This window comes from Perognathus longimembris, chromosome 6 (genome assembly GCF_023159225.1).
Source record: "Perognathus longimembris pacificus isolate PPM17 chromosome 6, ASM2315922v1, whole genome shotgun sequence".
Taxonomy (NCBI): Eukaryota; Metazoa; Chordata; class Mammalia; order Rodentia; family Heteromyidae; genus Perognathus; species Perognathus longimembris.
The window spans coordinates 62788249-62803755 of record NC_063166.1 but is presented as its reverse complement, the minus strand read 5'-3'; the positions used below and the strand labels follow the sequence as shown (position 1 = coordinate 62803755).

At 42.1% G+C, this 15507-nt stretch overlaps 1 protein-coding gene across 3 annotated transcripts in view; it reads left to right on the top strand.

The window, feature by feature from the left end:
• Shld1 (shieldin complex subunit 1) overlaps positions 1–13071 on the top strand; it is a 62382-nt gene extending 49311 nt beyond the window's left edge. For all 3 annotated transcript variants that reach the window (XM_048348832.1, XM_048348831.1, XM_048348830.1), the window contains exon 3: positions 11835–13071. In XM_048348832.1, coding sequence (XP_048204789.1) covers positions 11835–12277 — 443 coding nt within the window. In that variant the 3' untranslated portion in view covers positions 12278–13071. The remainder of the gene's footprint in view (positions 1–11834) is intronic.
• Positions 13072–15507: the final 2436 nt, after the last annotated feature.

The window sequence follows — 15507 nt, the reverse complement described above, 5'->3', positions numbered from 1 at the left end:
CCCCTGCCTGGCCTATCATTGCCAGCAGATAAATCTATCACTGGTTTTAATATGCCAAAGGCTAGCCATCTTAAGATCACAGGGACTTAAGAAAATGAGTGAGCCAATAGAACTTTTCATGTTGGAATTGTGAAATCCTTTTACTTGGCGCTTCTGGAGACTTGGTATGGAAAATATGGGCCAGTAGAGTCAGATGCCTTCCAAATCCTTTACGGTTTCTTTATTAAATAGCATGGAAATGCAGTATTGTCACCATTTGGTAGTGATAAGCTGACTTTATGAGGGCTATTTTGGTTGGGATTTGTCACTAAAACAAAATTAAAGCAAAATTAAAGTGACCACCACACACAAAGCAACAATATAATATATATGTATGTCTATAAATTATTTACATGTAAGTTTATAACTCATATATAAAATATATAATGGGCTAGAAGGAGACAAATAAATTAATATCAATGAAGGAACAGCTAACTTAATTGAAATCTTTAATAAGAGAACAGATTTGAAATAAATGTGACAGTATGTCAGTTGTCAGTTGGGGGGTACTATGAACTTGTATGTTAAAGCTTATGATTCCTAGATCATGTTAATCTCTTAGCAAAAATGTAACATTTGCCAAGATAAAAATAAGAATTTGTAAATCAGAACATTTGCTATATCAGATTTCCCTCACACCTAATTTGTGAGCTATTTACAGGTCACATAATCATTGCTTTTTTTCCCTGCCTTCATTTTGTTCCCCAACTAATATTAGCCTCTCAGAAGACTCTGTCCTTTGCACATTGCATCTATTTGTCATTAGGATAAAGGGTGACAAGCAAAAGCCATTTCCTTCTGGGTGATTCATCCAGTTTTATCTTTCAGATGTAAACAAGTATGGTCTCTGGCTGTGGCTTCAAAAGCACCTGACTAAGCCAGACATCCCTTTGAAGTGTTAATTTGAATTAAATATCTTGATATCTTGATATCCTCTTTTCTAGGGATTTGTGAAATTTATTCTTTAAAGGAACAGTTGCAAATTCAAAAACTGGGTTGCCTGGTTGCTCTAAGGACAATGTTGATTTTGTGTGTGTGTGTGTGTGTGTGTGTGTGTGTGTGTGTGTGTGTGTGTGTGGTTGGTTTTGTTATTATTAAGGTAGCATACAAGATGTTTTAGAACTCCAAGGCTGATATTTATTACATGGCGGATGGTGGGCACCAGAGGTGGAGGGGTGGGGGAGAGGGGATGGGGGGGTGGGCAGGGAACAGTGGACAAACCAGAAAGAGGAATCAAGTGAGATGCAGCTGCGTAGAGTGAATGAGGTAGAGGGAATGAGGTCATTATTTACCAGGAATAAACAGAAGGCTCTTGAGGAGTAGAATAAATCTAAGGTTTAACAGAAAACAAAATCTGTAGTCACTTACATAGTTATACCATGGGCTGGGACCATTTCCAGGCTCAACCTCAGCTCCCTCCCAGCCCCCCGCCCCCACTGTTGTGATGATGTGAGGCAGGACTGTCTCCTGTGTACCTCCAGCACCAGGTTCTCTGTGTAATGTGTCCCTGTGCATATACACATGGAAGGAGCAGTGTGACCCTTCTTTCCAGAGGGAAAGAGGATGCTCTTTGGACAATAGGCATGAACTAGGACCATTCGCCTCTCCCTTTGCCCTAGTAAGGCTTCATCACTGTAATAATAGTATACTTTTTCAGTAAGAAATGGCCTGAAGTTGGCTGGTTACCAGCAGTGTTTACAGCCAGATGCCAGCAGTTCATGCCTATAATCCTAGCTACTCAGAAGGCTGAAACTTGGAGGATGTGCTTTGAAACCTGCCCAGGCAGAAAAGTCCAAGAGACTTTATATCCATTTAACCAGCAGAAAAACTGGACTGAGGCCCACTAAGCACGTAAGTCACTTGAGAGCACAAAAACAAATTCAAGCCTCCAGACCAGCACAAAACAAAACAAAAGCAGCGTTTACTTGGTTTGTCCACCAGGCACACAAGCCCTCAAGACTCTAACCCAATCTGCCTTCTAAGAATTCCTTTCCCCCACCAGACTACTATACCCTTTGCCTTTGGACATTGCTCTCTTCAGGCCTTCCTCTGGCTTTCCCCCAGCTGGTGTGCTTTCCTTCCTCATCTTATCTGACTGGAAGTGACACATCCCTCAGGCCTCAGCATCACCTGTTCATCTCAGCTTTACTCAGCATTTGCCTCCTGGGCATTAGCCAGCTATCACTGGAACAAACCCGATGCCGCGGGTGGTAAATGTTCTATAATCATTGATTGAGTCTGGAAAGTAGAGACATCTGGGCTCCTTGCAAGAGTGGTCTCCAGGGGCAACTGGCAGAGGAGGACAATGCAGCACCTGAGCATCTGTGGACATCTCATGCTTCCCGAACAGGGTGGGATAACACATTTGCTGCAGTTTAGATATGGTTTGAGTTTGTTATGCAGGGGCTCGTGGGTTGAAATTTAATTCCTTTAGTGACTAGGGGTAAAGAGGGTGGAAACATAATTTATAGACTATGGTATTAAGAGGTTGGGGCCATTTGAAGGTGCTTAGGAATAGACTAGTCTTCATGGAGAAGCCCCTATAATTGAATACTAGTGGTTTTCTGAGCGGGAGAGAGGCAGGAACACACACACACACACACACACACACACACACACACACACACACACAGAGTCACTCACTCTTCCCATCTCTTGCCATGTAATACCTTACACCATCTCTGCCAGCAAGAAGACTATCACCAGATATGGGTCCTTGAACCTCCAGAACTATGCGATAAATAAAGCTCTTTTCTTATCAAGTTATCTAGCCTCAGGCATTTAATTATAGCAACCAAAATGGTCTGATACAATGCCACTGTGAATCTTCATCCTGGCTGCCTTTAGAATGTTACCTGATCTCCAAGAATTTCAGCATAAACTTCCAGGAAAGGTAACTATGGAGTCAAAGCCTTCTTAGATCACAACTCTAAAGAAAGTCTAGATCAGCCATCCAACAACAGAAACATAATCTGAGCCACTCACATCACTTAAATTTTCCTATCAGCCACAATTAAACACATAATAAAAACTATTTTTTACAACATATTTTCTTTAACTCGGCATATTTAATTAACATTTCATTTCGGTCCAGTCAGTATTTTTTATATTATTTTTATATAATAAATCTTTGAGGGGCTGGGAATATGGCCTAGTGGCAAGAGTGCTTACCTCCTACACATGAAGCTCTCGGCACCACATATATGGAAAACGGCCAGAAGGGGCGCTGTGGCTCAGGTGGCAGAGTGCTAGCCTTGAGCGGGAAGAAGCCAGGGATGGTGCTCAGGCCCTGAGTCCAAGGCCCAGGACTGGCCAAAAAAAATAAATAAATAAAAATAAATAAATCTTTGAGATCTGATTTGATGTTGTGCTTACGTCTTCATTGTAATATGTTATAGGTACTCAGTAGGCACATTTGACTAGTGAATGCTATTTCACCCAGCACAGAGGTTGATGTATATGGCTATCCAGTCACCATTTCTTACAGTATATGAAACTCCCTACTTTTCTATTATAAAGGGTTTTTTCTCCCTTTAAACCATGTCAGTCTTTAGGAAGTGTCCATGCATAGTACACAGATTGGGAATAGGTAGGAATTTAGCTACTCATACTTGAGTTGCTTATGTGTCTCAGACAATTGCATTCACTCATTTCTTCAGTTCACAAATTACTAGGGCCTAGGAGCTTGGATTGTTTGTTTGTTTTGTTTTTTTGCCAGTCCTGGCGCTTGAACTCAGGGCCTGAGCATTGTCCCTGGCTTCTTTTTGCTCAAGGCAGCACTCTACCACTTGAGCCACAGCGCCACTTCCAGCTTTTTCTATATATGTGATGCTGAGGAATTGAACCCAGGGCTTCATGCATATGAGGCGAGCGCTTTACCACTAGGCCATATTCTCAGCCTGAGCTTGGATTTATTAAACACAGTAATAAAGTTTAATTTTTTTCCTTGAAACAAGAAGTCTTTTGTTCTTTGATTTCAGGAAGTGCTGAGGATTGAACCTAGGGCCTTGCTCATGATAGACAAGTACTCTACACCAGCCCTAATTATGTCTTTGAAAATGAAGCTCATCAAATAAAAGAAAAAAATAATTCATGAGCTGAGTATTGACCTTGTGCTAAGCACCTTTTTAGTTCTCAAGATATAGCAGGTGACAAGAGAGACAAAGATCCCTGAGTGGGGGATAAAAATATATATATATGCTAAATGTAAGGCAGGAAAGGGAGACAGATATAGGGGAGTGGGGAACATGCAGTTTTTTTTTTAAACTGTAGTAACATGCAATTTACTGTCTTAGCCATTTTAAAGCCTGTTGTTCATTAGTGCTAAGTGTACTTGTTGTCGACCAATCTCCAAACGACTTCTCAAGTTTCAAAACTAAAACTACTCATCACCTAACAAGTCCCCATTTTCCTCACTCTTAGCCTTAGTAACCATGATGGTAGTTGGTGTCTGTGAACTCGACTGCTCTAGAGACTCCATACTGTCTGTGGTTGTCCTATTTCACTTAATGTCCTTAAGATTCATCCATGCTATAGTCAGTTTCAGAACATCTTTCCTTTTAAAGGCTGAATGTTATTCCATTGTGCGCATACACCACAATTTGTTTTGCTATTCCCTTACTATGAGACTCTGGATTGCTGCTACTTTTTGGCTATGGTAAAAATGGGAAATATAGTTTTACATGGAAGACGTAGTAAACAAATTGCTGTTCACCTGTACCTTCTGCTTTTCCCTACAGGATACTTTTCCCTGTTCATCCTATGAAATTGGACTTAAGCATATATATGACTTCACATTGGTCAGTGAAAGGTGAACAGCAGTGGCAGTGCTTCTCCAGCCACCACCTGCTTCACCAGGCTCCTTTTCCTTCTGTTGTTACAATTGGCTATGCTGACACAGCAGCTGCTCCATGAAACTGGGTCCAGGGGTACTGCTCAGGGTGATCAGGTCCATTTGTGTATCTGTATACTTATAGTGGGACACAATTCTGCCAAATGAGGATTAACCCTTTGTTGTTTGGTGGCCCTGAGATCTAGTGCTTACTTGTTATATAGCATGTAGCATAAACTGTTCTATTCTGACTGATACTGAAAGCTCATTGAAAAAGATCAAATTTTAAGAGACATCAAAAGAATATAAGGGAAACAGACAAGTGAAGAAAGTATTTATGTATTTGATTGGTTTGAGGAGATTAGATCATGAAGGCCTTAACCTAACCAATGCTTGAATCCATTGGTGGATTCAAGATTTAAATAGACTGTTGGTAGTGGAACTGTGGAGAGCAGGACCTAGTTGGACGAAAGGGGTCATAAGACGCATACCTTTGAACTTTTCTCTGCCACAAGCTTTTTGGGGTTTTCTTCCCTCTTCTTCCTATAGTACTAGGAATTGAACCCAGAGCCTCGCACTTGGGCAAGTGGTCTGCCACTAGCACTACATACCCAGTTCTGCTGCTATCGTGTTCTGCCTTACCATGGTCCCATAACAATCGAGCCATCTGACTGTGGACTGAAACCTCTGAAATGGAGCCAACATAAACCTTTCCTCCTCTAAGTTTTCTCTCAGGAATTTGTGATAGCAACAACAATAAAACCCTGACTTACCCACATGAAGAAGAACAAATGTAAAGAGGAGCTTGCTTGATGTATTCAAGGGCCAGGGGGGAAAAAAACAAGGTTTCTCACAGTAATGCTGCAGACAGTGATTCTGTTCACTCCTCTGTGGAGTGGGTAGCAGGGTTAAGAGGAACAGAAAAGTTAGGAAGGAAAAGAAAAATAATGTCCACAGCAGGAAGTTGCAGCCCAGCAGGCATACCTCTGACCTGTGAGCCTTAGTTTCTGATAGACTTAACATGGTATTGTTTGTTGCCTGTGGAAGCTCAGGGCTGTGTGAGGCCTCTGTAAAGTCTGACTCCATCACACAATTAAGTGGTGCATCAAAAGTGTGATTATAAATGACTATTAATGACCAGGACACATCCCTGGCACATGCAACCCTGGGAACCTCCAGCAGACAAAACAATGCTGCTGGGCCTGGGGACTTAAGAATGTGTTGTACAGCACCCTGTCAGATGGACAGCTCCCATCAAGATAACATAGAAAGACACTTATAAGCCATGTATTCCTTCTTTCTTAAGATCCTATGTGGGCTAGTAATGTGGCTTAGTGGTAGAGTGCTTGCCTAGCATGCATAAAGCCCTGGGTTTGATTCCTCAGTGCCCTATAAACAAAAAAGGCTGGAAGTGGCACTGTGGCTCAAGTGATAAGGTGCTAGTTTTGAGTGAAAGAAGTTCAGGGACAGTGCCCAAGCCACAGGACAATTCAGGCCCCAGGACTGGCAAAAATTAAAAAAAAAATCCTGTGTTTTCCTTTTTCTTTCTTTTCTCTTTTTTTTGTAATCTTTTTTTATTTATTGTCAAAGTGTGGTACAGAGGGGTTACAGATTCATATGTAAGGCAGTGAGTACAGTTCTTGTTCAACTTGTTACCTCCTCCTTCATTTTCCCCCACCTTCTCCCTCCCTCTTTCCCTCTCCCCCCAAGAGTTGTGCAGTTGATTTACCCCAAATGGTTTAGTAAGTATTGCTTTTGGAATAGTTTGTCTTTTTGTCCTTTGTCTCTCAATTTTGATATTCCTTTTCCCTTCCCCAGTTCTAATACCCGTACAAACAGAATCCAGGGTATTCAGATGAGATATAGTGGTAGCAGGGGTACAACCACAGTAAGGGAATTCTTTTCTTTTCTTTTCTTTCTTTCCTTCCTTCTTTCCTTCCTTCCTTCCTTCCTTCCTTCCTTCCTTTCTTTCTTCCTTCCTTCCTTCTTTCTTTCCTTCCTTCCTTCCTTTCTTTTTTTTTTTTTTTTTTTTTTGTGTGTGTATGTGTGTGTATGTTGGTCTTGGGGCTTGAACTCAGGGCCTAGACTTGTCCCTAAGTTTTTTGGTTGTTTTTTTTCCCCCTCAAGGCTAGCACTCTAACACTTGAATCACAGCTCCATTTCTGGTGTGTGTGTGTGTGTGTGTGTGTGTGTGTGTGTGTGTGTGTGTGTGTGTGTGTGTAGTTAATTGGAGATAAGCATCTCACAGAGTTTCCTTTCCACTCTGGCTTTGAACCTCGATCCTTAGATCTCAGCCTCCTGAGCAGCTGGGTAACAGGTATGAGCCACCAGCACCCAGCTTTAAATATGCTTTCTCATATTTTAAAAGTAAGGCTTCTGTTCTTTTGGCCTTGTACAGCCCTGAATCACAGATCTCTCTAATTAGCTACTTGTGGTAGAAGGAACTCTGGACAAACAAGACAAGGTGGGCGTCAATTAGTACAGATGCACGAAGGAGACAGAATTCTGAATTTCAAATCCATTTAGCAGCAACTTGTTAAAGGCTAAAATGTTTGACAGAGATATTTTAAAAAAAAAAACCTGCTGTGCATTTATTAACCACAGAAGTAGCCTTGTAAAATTCTCTGGAAGAATCACCCATCAGCCATTGAGGTTTGGCTAATGGCATCTCTCACAAACCACAGCCATTAATCTCAAATGTTCCAACTTCATCGATTGTCCTGCATTACTGAATTCATGTCCTGAATTACTGAATTCGCATTTGCACCTCCTGAAAATAAAAGTATTTTCACTTGTATGAGAATGAAAAATATCTGTTATCCTTTTCTCTGGGCAAAGGAAAAAGTAATACGTGTATGCTCTAATGAATAGCTTACCTTGAAACAATGTATGCAAAGTCATGATATCAACTAGGCTTTCTAAAGAAATCCTACTTCTGATGGAAAGCATATGGAAATATGAAGGGAAGCTCCTCCCAGTTTAGATAATACAAGAATCTTTGGGAATGGAACTGGGGCGGGAGGGGTGCATCTCAAAGTCAGAGAAGGGGAAATGCACCATGTACATGGGTAGTAGTAAGAAAGGTAGTACTCAAGGAAGGGGGATTCATAGCAAAGATTCCCTGGGGAGCTCAAGGCAAGTCACCCAATTACAGCACAGTAGGGATTCAGAATTCACTTCCAGTTCCTTCCAGAATCCATCCTTTGAGTCAGTGTTCATCTCCCGTTTTGGAGTGGGGAGAGGAGGGATCTTATCAGCACTTTGGGGAAGGATGATTCTTTGTTGTTTGGGACTGCCTTGTGCACACTGTGGGATGTGTATATCCTGGACTTCAGTCACCAAAGTAGCACTTTGTTATCTCTGACACAAAGACTTCTTCAGACTTACCCTAGGGTAGACATGACTGTTCTTAGTTGAAAACCCTATAAACCTATAAATCAACAGGCAGAGTGGGATTTGAACACAGTGGTGAGAATGTACCACTGAGCAGGAACTGAGTTAGGGAAGACCCAACATTTCTCTCCATCTAGGTATGCACCAGGGAGGTAAAAGTGATCAGTTAAATATGCTGGTAAAGAAAGAATGACACTCCAAAGACCACAACAGCATGCCATTAGAGGAAAAGCTTAGGACTTGCTGTAAAGCACTTTTGAAAGGGAATTAAAGGCTGAAATGGACTGGAGGCAGTATTCAAAATAACTTACATTAAATGACTCAAGCCATATGTCACAGTCCTTTTGAAGAAGGAAGGGTTGTTTCTTTGAAGATGGTTTGCAGTCTGCTTGACATTTGCATGTAGAATACAGGAGACAGGCTAGATCTCAGTTCAGAGCCAGACTAAGCAGGAAAGTCCATGAGACTCCTATCTCTAATTAACCACCAAAGAGCCAGAAGTGGAGCTGTGACTCAAGTGATAGAGTGCTAGCCTTGAGCAAAGAAGTTCAGGGACAGCACCAAGATTCTGAGTTCAAGTCCCCAGACCAGTGCATCCACACGCACACATATACATGTACACACACACACACACACACACACACACACACACACATACACACGCACACTTCAGTATATCTAAATGTATTGGCCAATTACTTAGACGTACATACCATGCTACTTGGACAGTTCATACAAATGGTTGTCTGTGTCAGGTGGGCAATTTCAAAATTTCAAGAACTCTCCAACTTCCCCAGCATTGTTGCTAAGAATCTCTCTGCTCTCCCTTCCCTTCCCATTGTCCTTCTCAGTCCCCATCCTCCTGTCTCTGACCAGATCATCTGTGGGAAGTGAGATGGCAAGGAACCTCTCATCTCTCATCCTGCCATTGTGTGCCCCAGTCTTCACTCCTTTCTTTAAACAGCAACACCATTAAAAGGCAAATACTACTTTCCAAGCCCTGGGCTAAGACTTTTTTTGATTGGTTAGGTATTTGTGTGTGTACTGGGGCTTGAACTCAGGGCCTTGATAGCTTGTTTGACTCTTTTACTCAAGGATGATGCTCCACCACTTGAGCCACAGCTCCACTTCCAGCTTTTTGGTGGTTAATTGGAAATAGGAATTTGATTATCTTTTCTGCTCAGGCTAGCTTTGAGTGGTGATTTACAGATTTCTGCCTCCTGGGTAGCTAGGATTATAGGTGTGAGCCAATGGTATCCCCCCACACACACACACTTTTTACTTTAAAGTAGAAAGTTATAGCAATTATCTCTCCAGGAATTTTCTTTAAAAAATTAGAACAATATCATGCTCATGAATTATTTGAGTGACTTATCTACCTGATGCTTTTTACCCCTGAAATTCTATGTATGCTGTTTGTGGAAACAAATGTCTTTCTCATCACAATGACATTCTCTTATATAAAAGAATTAAACAGGAACTGAGTAGCAGAACATCACTACCATCTAATTGTGATACCATTCACAATGGTCCAGTTGTTCCAGTAAAACACTTTATTGAAAAATAAGCCATTCAAAACCATGTGTTGCAAGATGGGAATATGGCCTAGTGCTAAAGTGCTCGCCTCACATACATGAAGCCCTGGGTTTGATTCCTCAGCACCACGTATATAGAAAAAGCCAAAAGTGGTGCTGTGGCTCAAGTGGTAGAGTGATAGCCTTGAGCAAAAAGAAGCCAGGGACCAGTGCTCAGGCCCTGAGTTTAAGGGCTGGCAAAAACCAAAACCAAAACACACGTTGCATGTCTGTCTTTAGTCTCCTGGTTTTCATGAATTTGGCACTTGTGAAGAATATAAGCCAGAAAGTCTTCTTCTGCTGTTTCTTTGATATAGAACCAGAAAAAAAGGATCTCCTTCCCCTCTCCATCCACCCATTCAAGGGCTTCAGTTCAGTGATGGGGTTTTATTGCAACATTTATCTACATACATATTACATACCCCAATCAAACTCACCCCTCTATCTCTTTCCCCTTTCCTTTCCTACAACAGTTTCAATAGGTTTAATTTTCAAATTTTGAATATGCTCTTTTAAATAACTGCATCAGTAATTGGATTTATTATCAGGACTAATGGCAATGGTAATTTCAAAGTAATCTTAGTCTTTTCAGCTTGATGAACAAAATACCATAACTACTTTAAGCATCAGTTCTAGAAGCTGGACACCTAAGGCTGGGGTACTGGCATGGTTAGTTTTGGGGAGAACTTTTCTCCTGACTTATGGACAGTCTTCTTCATGGTCTTGCCTCTGCTTTTGCACATGGAGAGCTGGAATCTGTCTGCCCCTCCCTCCCCTATCCCTTCCCCTATTGGATGAGAACCTCTCCTTAGGAGCTCATTTAACCTTATTTACTTCCTAAAGGTCCTTCCTAAACATAGTCACAAGAGGGTTTAGAGTTTCAGCGAAACATGAATTTAATGGGAACATAATTCATTTTACAGCACAGCCTTAAGCATGTATGTATATATGTATGTATATATACATATGTGTGTATGTGTGTGTATATATATATATATATATATATATATCTTAAACACACTCTATGTGATATAAAAAAGCTGTGATCCATTGGTAACCAGGTCACAGGGACTGGTACTAATACTGTGGTTTGTTGCCTACATTCATCATAGAAGGAAATGCTTACTTTCAGGAAGTAGTTAGTGAAAATAAATAGGGTTTTCCACCTAAGTTCACAGCCATCCTGAATTTAATACAGGGATCCCAAGTTAAGAACCCCTGATGTATTCAAGTAGGACATTCTTTTTTATTGTCATCATAAAAGCAATGTAGGGAAGGGTCACAGTTATATAAATCAGGTAAAGAGTACATTTCTTTTTGAATAGTGCTACCCTTTTTCTCACTCTTGCTCTCTCCATGTTTTTCCCTCCTATCCCATACCCACAAGTTGTACAGTTCATTTTCAATGTAGTGTTCAGTGAGTTCAACTGCTGCATTTGTTCACCCTTTGTCCCTCCATTTCTGTGCCTCCCCTTATGCTCCCAAAAATATACAAACTATAAGTAACAAAAAGGAAAGAAAACAAAAACAGCAAAAAAAAAAAAAAAAAGTAAAAACCTCTTGTTTCCATTTCCTAGAGTTATAGGACATTCTTGTCAGGAGCAAGGAAGGGAGAGTGGTGGGGACAGATTATAGAATCATGTGATTCTTCCCACAGCCAGTCACTCAGGAGCAGTATGCATATTGCATTGAAAAAGAGACATCATCTGTTCTTTTTTTTTTTTTTTTTTTTGCCAGTCCTGTGCGTTGAACTCAGGGCCTGAGCACTGTCCCTGGCTTCTTTTTGCTCAAGGCTAGCACTCTACCACTTGAGTCACAGTGCCACTTCTGGCTATTTTCTACATTTGTTGCTGGGGTATTGAACCTAGGGCTTCATGTATATGAGGCAAGCACTCTTGCCACTAGGCCATATTCCCAGCCCACATCATCTGTTCTTGTCTTGCTTTCTGGTATTTTTCATTGTGTGGTGAAGTATCGGAATGTGCTTTATCTTGCAGGCAACAATAGCCTGAATAGTGAACAGAAGGACTCCTGGACCTCTGAGAACTTGTGGCCAGACCCTTCTTTGAAAGGCCAGGCAGAGACTAATGAAGAGGATGCTGGACTCCGGAAATCCCTAGATCGATTCTATGATGTGTTTGGACATCTGCAGCTAGCCTCTGGGAATCCACGCTCTGCATCTGTCTGCCAGTGCCTGTCTGAGAAAATCACTGAACTGAAGGGCCAGGAGAGCCAGAAGTATACCCTCCGCTGCTTCCAGATGGCACAGGTCATCCTCAACCAGGATGGCTGCTCAATCTTGCAGAAGCATTCCAAGCACACACACTTCTACCCTCTGGGAGCAGCAGATGCCTCTCTGGATGATGAAGAGCCCACCCCAGGGCTGTCAAAAGATATCATTCGTTATCTCTTGAAGCAGAGTGTGATGAAAGACCCGTAACTGGTGCTGATGCTGAGAGCAAGCAGTACTGCAGGTGACATGGATGCCTCCCTCAGAACCCCTGAGGGTCTCTTGCCAGCTATTTGTGCCCAGCCCAAAGATAAGTGGTCTATAGTTAAAGGCTGGCACCTGTGACCTAGTTCTAGAGCCAAAGAATCCATAACAAGTACCCTGTGGTCCCCCACTTTCCATGCTACCCCACCACTTGGCTTGGCCAAGGCCACTGGCTGGCTCATCTGGGAATCCAAAGCCCAGTCTATACCCGTGGTCCCTGGGAGCCAGGCCAGGATTCCTCCCTTTTCTCCTTCTCCTCTTTCTACTCATCTACGGGTATCTCAAGGGAGCCTTTCCTTAATAAACCTCTTATATCTGAATCCTTGATTTACTGTCTACCCCTGGGAGAACCCTACCTAAGAGAACAAACCTCTGGCAAATGAGGTTTTTGAAGTCTATAAAATTGTGTGTAGCTACCAACTTGTAAAATGGTGATGATGTGATAGAGAACTTAGGCCCTAAAACAACAGAAAGCATAATCCTATCACTGGCAACTCTCACAGTTAGAATTCTCTGATTTATTTTAAGTACCTATGGGAGGGATATTTGGGCCATAAAATAGCATCTAAACTTCATAAATTCAAAAGATTTCTGCACCTCCATCAGATGACAATGTGAAAGACAAGGAGACAATTGTGTGCCACAAGTACCTAAGCACAGGTATGATCTGCAGGCTGACATCATGTGGCCCTGTCAATCTGTGCTTGAAGAAAATGAGAATAAAGGGAAATTGGTAGGGAAAATGCAGCCATGGAGCTCACTGGACACTGCTGAAACTTGTGGGTGGAGACAGGAGGGAGGGACTGGGAGAGAGCAAGGGAACAGACGACACTGTACGAAAGGAAATGTACTCAGTACCTGACTCATGTCATTGTAATCCCTCTGTACATCACCTTGATAATAACAATAAAGTAAATTAATTTTTTAGAAAAAGAAAGTGAGAGTAAGGAGCCTACTCAGGCAGAGCCCTTCTTCCTCATAGTACTTTTTTCTTCTGCCCTTTTCTTGCTTCCAGCAAGTGGCTTGCCCAGAACAAGGCCTGGCTGCCGTTCTTCCCCTATCCTCCAGGCTTGTGTTCTGCCTTGCCAGGGAGATCTTTAAATAGCTGCTTCAGGATTACACTGGCAGATGCTCCGCTCCACAGGTCATGTCCTGAACCCTGGTTTGAAACTCTGTTGATAGAATTACATCACCTGGCACCATGTTCTCTGAAACTGTAATTGGAAGCTTTGTATCGTCTTAGGTAAATTCCACTTAGGTCATACCACTAGTTTGGGGAGGAGGTGGGGGGGAGACAGCAAAAGCTGGCCAACCCCATGCAAGTAGATTTGGAGAAACTTGCGGTGAAATTTAATTGGCATAAGACTCCACAAGCTTTCCAGAAAGCAGATTATGCAAATGAGACATCCTAAAAGTGCACATTAAAAGGGAATGTGCCCTCTCTGAGGACTTTGGTCCAGAGAAAAGGTTACCTCAGGCTTTCAGTTCAGGGAGAATCGGAGGTAAGAAACTCTTCCAAATTGAAGGGCAGATGCACTACTGGAAGGGAATCTCCATGACAGGAAACTAAGGATGAACAGGCCTTTGAAAGGAGAGGTACTTGAGAAAATAAGACTTTTCTGATAGGTAATCATTTGCCTCTTCTACAGTCACCACCCCCCCCCCCCCCACCAATCCTGAAACCAGTGGGATTTATCATTGAAAACATACAGGATAAACAAAATTGGTGGGTTCATTGTTGTTGTTGTTTTTAATGTGAGTCATATTATTCGATGCCCTTGAAGAACATTGTCCTTTTTAATACATCTCACCAATTAAATATTTGAAATTAATCTCCATGGCTACCCACAGAAGGGATCTGGGTTATTTTTACAATGGTTTTTTTTTGTTGTTTTTTTTTTGTTTTTGCCAGTCCAGGGGCTTAGACTCAGGGTCTGAGCACTGTCCCTGGCTTCTTTTTGCTCAAGGCTAGCACTCTGCCACTTGAGCCACAGCACCACCTGCGGCTGTTTTCTGTATATGTGGTGCTGGGCAATTGAACCCAGGGCTTCATGTATATGAGGCAAGCACTCTTGCCACTAGGCCATATTCCCAGCCCCTTACAATGTTTTTTTGATTGTTTGTTTTTTTAAAGCTGGAATTGGGGCTGTGGCCCAAGTGGTAGAGCAGTAGCCTTGAGCCAAAAAAAAAAAAAAAAAATCCTCAAGGAAAGAGCCCAGGCCCTGAGTTCAAGCCCCAGGACTGGCACACAGGTGCACACGCATGCACATAGACACACACATTCATACTCACACAGGGACAAAACATACAAGTGATTTGGATCCCCTATTGAGATTAAAGCAGCCATTTCTCAGGGAGATTTTACTGCCAGCAAATGTGTAACCTTCATTAACATCATTGTTGAGGGTGTTCAGCGTGGACTCTGAAAGCTGAGTGTGAAAGACTAAAAGCCAAAATTACCTTTGGGTAAAACTGCTGTGTACTTAACTTGCATCTGAGTAAGTGTTTGTGACAGATCAGAACAAGATATTTGATTCCCTGCTGTGGAGTTCCTTAATTAGATCTCTGTGAGGATAGGATAACATTTTCCATTTATCTTTGTAAACCTTTAATAAAGACCAAGAGATAAGGCTATAGAGGCTCTGGCCTTTAGCATTATTGTCAATTTCAGCCTACAGATAAATTCTAAGAGGTCTTATCATCCCCTGAACATTGTGAGTGGCCTATGATATCATCTGAGGCCCCTTTCAGGCCTTCCAGGGCCTTGGTGAGGATGAATTTCCTTAGAGAAGCATCAAACTCTAGGAAGTATTTTAAATTTGTGGAGTATGATTCATTTCATTAGTTTTATTTTCAGAACTCGGGGCCTTGGGCATGCTAAACCTGCACTTTTCCACTGATCTACTCCTCCAGCCTCTTTGTCTAACCTATTTAAGAGTACATGATACTTGCAAAACTGTTTGGTGTAAATTAACTGAACAACTCATGGTGGGGGAGGGGAAGGAAAGGTGGAGGGGGAGGGGGAATGAGGGACAAGGTAACAAACAGTACAAGAAATGTATCTAGGGCTGGGGATATGGCCTAGTGGCAAGAGCGCTTGCCTCGTATACATGAGGCCCTGGGTTCGATTCCCCAGCACCACATATACAGAAAATGGCCAGAAGTGGCGCTGTGGC